Genomic DNA, 9615 nt, shown 5'->3' with positions numbered 1-9615 from the left:
GGGCTGTCATGCCAGCCTTCGCAGGCCCCGCCCCAGGAAATGGGCCAGGTGCCACAGGTACAAACTCACCACCAGAAACTTGGGGAAGGTCTGTTTACCTAACTCAGCCTAGTTTCTGGGCCAAGGCATTTCCCTCCCACCTTCGTGTTTGGGGAAGTAAAAGTGCTTTCAACATCAGCTGGCCTCTGGCTTCTACAGGGAAAGGAAACTTGGTACCAGTTGCATCTATTTCGTCCCATTCGCTCAGCCCTGGTGATTCTAAGGTTCCTGCTTAACAGGGAGAGGACATAGGATCTCCTTTATTCAGGGCTTGGCTAGAATCCCTTTATCCCCAGTTGCAGCATTGGTGCATCAAATTTGAGAAGAAGTTTTTTAAAGGCTATTTTTAGTCTTTGTCCTGGGGTTCAGTGGTTTTCAAACCATTTAAATAAAATTCCAGGATCAAGCCCCACCCCCAACCCCACCCCCAAAGACTTGGTGGGACTGTATCTGGCCTTCCTTCTATCTCCCTTGACCAGGGTCATGTGAGAAGCTACTAGTGAACATGTGCCAAGTGAAATCCAAGCACTGGGTCCAACCTCATCCTACATAAGAAGCTCCATGCATTAGCTTGTCTGGGCCACATACCTACTTCCTGACCAGGCCCAGAGCGGAGGACAACGTCTATCCATTTCCTGTCCACTGCTGTATGGTCCCTGTTACTCATACAATTGCTGGCTAAACCAGTGCCCCTCAACAGCCCCAGGGACACAGATGGAAAACCATTATGAGAACCTTCTTGAAAGGATTTTAAAATATTGTTTCCTCCCAGATAAGGAGGAAAACCAACATCCTTCAAGTGTCCACGACCCCCAAAGAGAGAGAGAGAAGGAGTTCCATTGTGAAAGCTTGAAGTTTTAAAATCATAAAAAGAAAATTTTCTATTTTACCTTGTGGTTGAGCCAAAATTAAAGATATTTTAACCTCTTGAGAACTATGGATTTTACTGCTAAGTCTGGCTGTGGATCATGTATGAATCTTGAAAACTCTGTATGTCCTCTCTTTCACAGTATTTTTGGGTTCAGCACCTCGTCAGAAAAGGCAAGTGGACTAATTTACCTTCTTAATTCATGGAGTTAACTTCGCTGTGGACATGATGTCATCTAATTTTATTCTGCTTCCTACTCCCTCCCTTCAGGTGACTCTTCAGCAGAGATGAGCGTGTACGCGAGCTTGTTTAAGGAGAACAACATCACGGGAAAGCGGCTGCTGCTCCTGGAGGAAGAAGACTTGAAGGACATGGGCATTGTCTCCAAGGGGCACATCATTCACTTAAAGGTACCTCAGAAAGGGAGGGCAGTCAACAATCTTCCCTGAGCGCCTGCTCTGTAGCTGAACACGTGGCCTGTGGGTGGCTGAGGACACACACAGCTGCGCTGGTTGTACTGAACCACGTCCACACCAGCTGATTATTAGCTGCTGCCCCCGGGGGACCCTACTTCCGCCTCATAAGCCAACCTCAGAAGGGTTAGTACCTGACACCGCAGAGGTCACCTGGATACTCCTGATGCTCACCCAGGTCTTCAGGAAGTCTCTAGTCTAGTGGAGAAGATAGGTATTAATCATGCAACATGGGTAATATGACAGATGTAAGCAATGCCACAAAGAAGAGGTGAGGTTGGGATGAGGAGGGGCTTCTGTGAAGAAGTTGTGAAGGAGTAAAGAGCTGAAGAACAAGTAGGTGTTAACCAGGTGAAGGGGATAGGAAGAGGTGTTCTGGGGGGAGAGTGTGCCTGTGGAAAGGCCCAGGTGGGAGAAAGCTGGGTGTGCAGAGGACCCGGAAATAAGGCAGCGGGCGCCTGCAGAACCAGCGTCCCACCCAGAACAGCAGATGTAACTTCGTAAAGGCCAGAGAGGCTAGGTGTCCATTAGGAATGCCTAAGGGTGACGGAACTTGTCCATGGATTGGCAAGAACCTCAGCACTGCAGCGTCTCAAATGACAGGAATGTGTGTGTGTTCAATTTGTAATCTTCACAATTTTGGCCTGCAAGAGACACACCATCCATGTACTTTAAACCCTCATTTTCTCAGGAAATTCTAACATTGACCCCAAAACTTCAGTCTTGAACCGCTTCAAAGCTAAACCTCTATTTTTATTGTTCCTTTCTTATCGTTTAGCAACCAGATCTGTTTGTTTGTTTTAGCTACTGAAACCAAATAAGAATTTCTGGCATCTTTGCAGCATGGCTATTAATCAGAGGTCAATATTGAGCAAGATCTTAGGATAAAATCAAGTTTGCTCCCCAAACTTCCTCAGCCCCAGTGTGGGTGGATGGAGGGGTGGACACAGGTTAGAAAGAAAAGAAATAGAATAAAGAAGGGAATGTAGAAAAGCAGCTTCCATCCAAATCCACATCTTCACAAAGCCTCAACCAGCGTGCCAACTATTTTTCCCTTTGCCTCAGTTAGAGCCCCTGACACTAGCCTTTCTAGGGAAATCCCCTGTGGTCCAAAGAGAACCATCTACTTGCATTTTATGTGGGGTCTGGACCCATGGAAGGGACATCTTTATAGCCCTCAGCAGCCCTTAAGTCAGTGGTTCTCAACCTGTGGGCCGCCAACCTATGGGTCGTGATCCCTTTGGGGGTCGAATGACCCTTTCACAGGGGCCACCTAAAACATTAGTAACAAAGAAACAGAATTTCCGGAGGATGAGGCCCAGAAATCAGGATTTTAAAAAGATTCCCAGGTGATTCTAATGTGTTAGGAAGGTTGAGAACCACTGCCTTAAGTGATGGCTTAGCTTCAACCTTAATGTCTTTTCCCTCTCAGTAGATGGGCAGGAAACCTCATGCATATGCATATACCTCAAAGGCTGGCAAATATTAATTTAATCTCGACCTCTGGGTGTAGACAAGTCTATCCCCAAAAGCTATGCTGGCTTTGATGGGCTATAGTAGGAAAAATTATTTTTCTAGTACAGAGAAGTGTCAGGGTTCCAAGAGAGAAATCTGGTAAAGTTTATGTTATTTGACAGCTGCCCAATAAGATGCTCCCACCTCCCCTTCCCCTCTGCCGGCTTTGAAAGGGGACCACACTCCTTAAGGAGCAGTCAGGAAGAAAGTGGAGGCAAGCTGTGACACCTCACCAAAGCCCATGGTGATGGAAATATTCCCAGACTTGGCCTAGGACAGACAAAGTGCCCTCTGCATGCCAAGTTGGTATCATGAAGGCAAGCAGTGTCCAAACCTATTGGCTCTTGTCCAACGAAGTCAGCGAATGCCTACTCATTGCAAGACTGGGCCTGAGAAAACACAAAGGAGAATTCTTCCCCAAAGGAATTTATGTCCTGGAGAAGACATAAAGCATGTACATACACATACAACTTCTCATAGTACAGGGTCTTGGCAGTTTGGAGGAAAGCTACTACTGCATTACCTCCGCTTGGGAGGGGCAGTGGGGGACAGAGAGCGGAAGCATCAGGGGGTGGGTGCCCTTGAGCTGGATCTTGAAGGAAAGACAAAATTTGGGATGTAGATGGGAGTGGGAAAGGAACGAACATTGGTCGAGATAGAATAAGGAGTTAAGAGGGAAGAAGAGCAGCAGAAGAGACTGTAAAGGAACAGTGTGTGTCTCTGTCTGAAGGAAGCCCAGGTGCAGGGAACTCGGGATACACAAAGCAGGAGGGACGTGGACAGCGTCTGACTTCAGGCCTGGGATCTGGGATGGGACCTGGGGTCTGTGGGGACTATCGGAAATTTTGAGAATTGACATGTTTAAAACTTTGCTTCTGGAAGTTATCAAGTGGATTAGAAAGGAAAGGCTGGATTTTGAAAGACCAGTTCAGAGGCTGTGGAATAGAGAATGATAAGGCCAGGCTAGGGTAGGACGTGTGCATGGAGAGAAGGAAGGACAGCACAGGCAAGAGAGCTGTGGGAAGTAGCACAGGGAGCAGAGAACAGTGTCACTGAAGCCAGAGGTTGAAAAGCTTTATAGAGATGGTCCGTGCTGCGGAGAAGCCCAGAAACACAGGCTTTGAGAAACACAGGCGTGGAGAAAACAATACTGTGGGAAGCTGCCAGGTGGGGTGGGGGCAGCAGTGTCCTTTGCTCCAAAAGAGGGTGTGGCCACCCTCAGGAGTCCCCTCAAACTCCCACGTGAGTCTGCATGTGGCTCTCAGAGCAGTGGACGCTCCGCCTGACTGCCAGAGCCAGGCTGTCTTAGAGGGCCACATAGTGGGGCTCAGCCAACAGGCGACACTCTGTGAAACTCAGCCACATGGTGGGTAATTCTGACAAATAAGCTTATATATGAGAGGAAAAAACTAAGGAAAAAGAGTCATGGAAACTTGCTCCAGGAGGGAACTGCATATACTTGGGGTACTGAGGATGCACAATGCTTCAAGCTGGGCCTTTTGGGATGGGGTACTCGATGGGTACCTCCAGACTAGAGGAGCCTTCGTGGTACTTGTCAGACTGACACACTGATGGGGAGAGTGGGCCCTTCATTCTCTGCTCTTTCACTAATGCAGGCACAGGCATTGTTGTACCTTCTCTAAGAGTCTCAGCCCTCGAACAGGAGGTCATTGGAGTGGTCTCCTACCCTTCCGCTGCTCAGTGGTCCCTTGGAGCCTGTCTTGGCTCCCTCATGTGGAGGGGCCGCGTACAAGGGATAGGGCTGAACATCCAATAAGTGTTCACTACATTGTCAAGTGTCAACAGCTTTCATTTCACTTTATAAAATGCATCTAATTTTTCTCACATTGGCACTTTTTTACTCTCTACATGATATGTTCAGTTCACAGAAAAGCTGGATTACACCTGATGAGTATAAGAAAGAAAAGAAAAAATCATAATTTAAATTGTCCTCCTGTCCTTTAAGAGTTCTTTGTGCTTCATTGGGGGAGGGAGTGTTGGATATACATACCCATAGAAAAGCCCTCATAAAGCAGCAAACCCTTCAGTGCGATTTCAGCCTTAATGAAGGTCTCCGGTGACATATTCATGTTCTTTGTTGTTTTTCCCAGTTACACAGGGTGACAACTGCATTCTATGCACTGGAACATCAACTTGTCACTATTATACCGGTGTTTGAAGAATGGTTTTATTTATTGTTTAGTCTGAGATTTAAATTCTTAAATATCTTCCTGTTCCATTAAATAATTACGAACTGCATATAATACTGTGAACAGTCAAGTTTATTCTCCATAGATGTTGGATATTAACACCCCCAGGATATTTTATGAACTACATAAATAAGGAATGCCTTTATATGTGCACAATAATTTTAATCCTCTCGGCATTATCGGACCATTAATAAAGCCATGTGATTTGTTTTTTACAGTCAGCCATTGAGAAATTAACCCATGATTATCTAAACTTGTTTCACTTCCCACCACTAATTAAGGTAAGTAAGGTTTTTCTCTTACCGAGAATATGCTTTGATCGACATATGCACCTGCCACCTCCACACCTAAATTTGCCAATGTCGGGAACTGTTGTTTGAAGTGAAATTTAATCCTGTCTGTCCAACAAAAGGCCCTGTGAGTGAAGCTCAGGATGTGTTTAAATTGGACACCCTTACTCCCTGAAAGTTGAAACATTAACAATACATTCATGATAAGAGCCACACATGTCACCTCAGTGGCTAGAGGATGGAAGTGCCAGCCTCTGCCCTCCCACCTGGCTCTGGAGACCTTTGTCTCACTCATAAGTCACTGAAGGAATCCACAGACCTGAGCTCAGGATGGTCACTTGCATTTTGGGGTGGGAGGCTTATTGTTTGAACAACGTATCAGTATATGTGACATATTCTTTTGAATATAGTCTAAAGGTACATGGTTTACTGTGTTATTAAATAAGTAGATACTTGCTCATTTTTTATTTTTAAATTTTTTATTTTAAGAAAATACAGAGCTGGGGATCATTGTACTTCTGTGGTTGATATGGCAGATGTTTGAAAACCTAAATAAGCTTACTGACTGCTGAAGCTTTCACATTTAAGTAACTGTGCTTAATCTTCACATTGCCAGTTGTTTTTATGGCTTATATTCTCACCGAACCAGTTTTTAACATCGTTTAAAATGACTAAAAGACAAACGTCTCCAATATCTATGAAATAAGTAAAGGCACATTAATAAGAATTAGAACACTTACTCTCTTCAAGAAAAAACATTAGTGACTTGTTCCTGAATGGTCTATGCATCACTTAAGAAAATTCACTTGGAATTTTTGTTTCAATTTTGATAGCAAATATCATACAACTTAGAAGCCATTCACTAGTCTTAAACCTTCAACTCACATCCCATATCTTAATCTACAGATACTTGCTCTTAATACACAGAAATCTTCCCATTCATTAACAAGTATGGTTCTCCATCTCTAAGCCCTAGAAGGCTCATTTGTTCCTCTATTTGGTCCTCCATCCCCATATGCTCTCAGAACTGCTAATTCCTCGTTGGGAAGAGTTTGTAAATATTTTGAGTGCTGTGAAATGCTCAGGTAAAGTCTCTCAGTGCATCTCCAGTGCTCAGTGCATTTCTGGGGTAAAATTACACAATGCAAGAAGCACTGTGAAAAATGTGCGCCTGTGACCTTCAACCTGGAGCGGGTGAGATAAATCACTCGGCAAAGTTCTCAAAAACTTAAGATGTCATTCCTTTGCTTTAAGTAATTGTCATTTGAAGCTTATTCCAAAAATAACCAAAAGTTAAAACATATATTAGAATGGAAAAGCTGGTGCTGAGAAAGCATCTCTTTTTCATGAGAAGTAAAAGGGAAAACTCTATCTAGAATAAATGGTGTTTGGTTTTCTGTTTTAGGACTCAGTAGGTGAACCTGAAGAAAATGAGGAAAAAATAGTGAACCTTGAACTTGTTTTTGGTTTTCACTTGAAGCCAGAAACAGGCCCACAGGTAAATCGCATTTTAAGTTGTTTGGATAAATTTTAACCTAATTTATTCTTTTTCTCTCCTAGTATTCTGTGGTTTTATACACACCCCCCCCTCCCAGCTGGTAAATATATAGACTTTATAAAATAGACTTTAGTTGAAACTGCCAGCTGCCTCTGTAATCCCATCTAGGAATCTTACTCTCTTGCCACCCAAACCCTCAAGGTAACAGTAAAGCGCGGACGGGGAGGCGTGAGTACGGACTGAGTGTTTATGCTGCTTTGCATCATAGCTGCTTGTTTCCTGTTTCTTAAGGGGAAGCAATTTTTAATATCAAGAGTAAAACAACGCTGAGACTGGAACAGTAGGCAACATGGAAACTCAAATTATCAGCTCTAACTAGGGCTGCAGGACATTTGACCAAAATTCACTCAGGCAGGCTTTCACTGTACGTTATATTTAAAGTCTGGGGAACCTCTTTGGCCCAGGCAGCGTACGAATAGGAATCATAATAGGATTGTGTTACTTTGGATTCCCACAGGTAATTAGCAATAATGACACCTTTTAATTGAGCACATATGACATTCCAGGTATGCAGTACCGAGGTGTTGATGTTGTTTTCACCCATTTACGAATGGGGAAACTGAGGCTCTGAAAGATAAAATAACTTGTCCAAGGGTTACATGCCTAGCAAGTAGCAGAATAAGGATTTGAATGCAGGCCCCTCAGACCCCAGAACCAAGCTTTTAACTTTTGTTCCTTTCCTTGGAGATAGCCAGAGACCTTGTTAATGCAGCTCCTCCAAGCATGTCAAACTCGCAGTCCGCGGGCCACAAATGATGCATGTGGCCCAGCTGTGAGTTTGACATGCTTGCTAGCCAGTTGCTCTGGTAGGGCTGGTGTCAGCCCACTGGCTCTTCACTAACTCAAGGAGGCTGACCCAGGCCATTCCTGGAACCAGTGCTTGGGAATGAATCGAAATTGTTGCAAAGGGTTGAATTTTCACCAGGGGCTTCCAAAGATGCTCTTTCTAGACACCTGACAGAGTGTCTTTCCTGCACTGCTGCAGCCGAATTGATGCTTTTGCTGAAGGGAAATATTTACTTCCCTTGCTTTAGCCACATAACTTGGTTGAGTGAGAGCTGCTCTCTCCAGGTGTCCTGTCTATGAATATTTTTCTTTCCCCTCTGCAAATGGGTCATTGTCTACTCATGCCTGTTGTTAGAAGCAGCCACAGAAAGGGGGAAGGACAGTAAGTTCCTCTCTCTCCAGCAGCAAGCACAGGCCCTTCTAACCCTGAGATTCAGTAGCGGTGAGCACCTTTGAGCCCATCTCATGTTAAACAAGTTGCACATTTCAATTTGCCTTCTTTAGTATCCTTGGCCTCATGTCACTTAATTGCTGAGTACTCTGTGTTTAAATGGCTTGTAGGTGATAAAAGAAAAGTATTTTTCTTAAAACAGATTTAGTCAAGGGTAGTCTCAACCAAGAAAATAATTTTCAACTAACAAAGAAATGATTTGTTAACGTGGAAAATTAATTGTTTAGTAAATATTAGAAGCTATAAATGCTATCAATGACATTTGATACCAAATACAGCGGTCTGTTTTTGACCATAATTGAGTCATTGGTTATTCACAAGGCCTAAAATCACCGTAACCTTTGATATTCCGCTGATCCCTGGTCACCTGTAGTGGAACTTCCCCCATTCATTCAGCACACACTTACTGAGGACTTCCAGTGTGCCTGGCTCTAGGCTAAATACTCCATAAAACAAAGTCAAAAAGTACAGACGGCTTGCAAGGAGCTCGTAGCTTTTATCAAGCTGTGGCAGTGCAGTGCCAGGGGTTTGAGAACACTCTGAGACGGGCCTGAACAGACTTTGTCACTAGCTGGAGAAGGGGGAGGAGAAGGGAGGAGCCAGGACGGTACCAAAGATTCTAGTGCGGCAGCAGGACAGGTGATGTTATAGTGTAATAGGTCAAAAAGTGAAAGGTACAATGTGGACGTCATGCCAAGGTGCTAACAGTATAAAGAAACAACTGAAATGGGTGCGTTTAACCAGGAGAAGCTTTTTTGGGAGGGAAGAATTTTGAAACGGGCTTGAAGGGGTTGTTTGCAAATAATTCCCTGAATATAGTGTTTAAAGCTTATGCTTAGAGAGTACTTCTTTCTAAAGAGTGAAGGTTACTTCATAAATGTCATCTCATTTATCCCCCTGGCATTTCTGTAAGATGCATAAGGCACAGTATTGTCATCACTTGTAAGAAAACTGAAAGAAATCGAGTGTAAGTTGAGGTGAGGACAGAGCTGAGTCCAGAAATTACATCTTTATTATCGCCTCTGTATTAAATATGTGCTCTCTCTCATACCTGACCCAAGGTTTTTGAGCCATTTGTAAACTTTCATAAACTAATGCTGCAATAAATTACTCTCCAGTTCTAAACTAGATGGCCATGCCAGCCTATACCCTTACATTATGAAATATTTTCTCACAAAAGCCCTTTAAATTGAAATTCCAATTCCCCACATGAAAATTTTGTTACTTTGACCCTTAAAGGTGGACCTGAAAAAAGACATCCTCAAAATATAGTCCTAGAAGTGGGATTACTGAGTCAAATGGGAGTTCCATCTTTAACATTTTGAGGAAATGCCATGCTGTTTTCCACAATGGCTGTACCAGTCTGCATTCCCACCAGCAGTGAAGAAGGGTTCCTTTTTCTCTGCATCCTCTCCAGCACAGCTA

General features: G+C 43.8%; 1 protein-coding gene across 1 annotated transcript in view; it reads left to right on the top strand.

The window, feature by feature from the left end:
• Positions 1-9615, top strand: part of LOC102770852 (mitogen-activated protein kinase kinase kinase MLT) — a 141110-nt gene that overhangs the window by 107116 nt on the left and 24379 nt on the right. The window contains exons 12-15 of the mRNA XM_015561826.1: positions 1050-1080; positions 1178-1317; positions 5324-5386; positions 6801-6893. Coding sequence (XP_015417312.1) covers positions 1050-1080; positions 1178-1317; positions 5324-5386; positions 6801-6893 — 327 coding nt within the window. The remainder of the gene's footprint in view (positions 1-1049; positions 1081-1177; positions 1318-5323; positions 5387-6800; positions 6894-9615) is intronic.

This window comes from Myotis davidii, unplaced genomic scaffold (assembly GCF_000327345.1).
Source record: "Myotis davidii unplaced genomic scaffold, ASM32734v1 scaffold370, whole genome shotgun sequence".
NCBI classification, from domain to species: Eukaryota; Metazoa; Chordata; class Mammalia; order Chiroptera; family Vespertilionidae; genus Myotis; species Myotis davidii.
The sequence above is the reverse complement of the archived record's forward strand: the minus strand, read 5'-3'. Positions and strand labels throughout refer to the sequence as shown.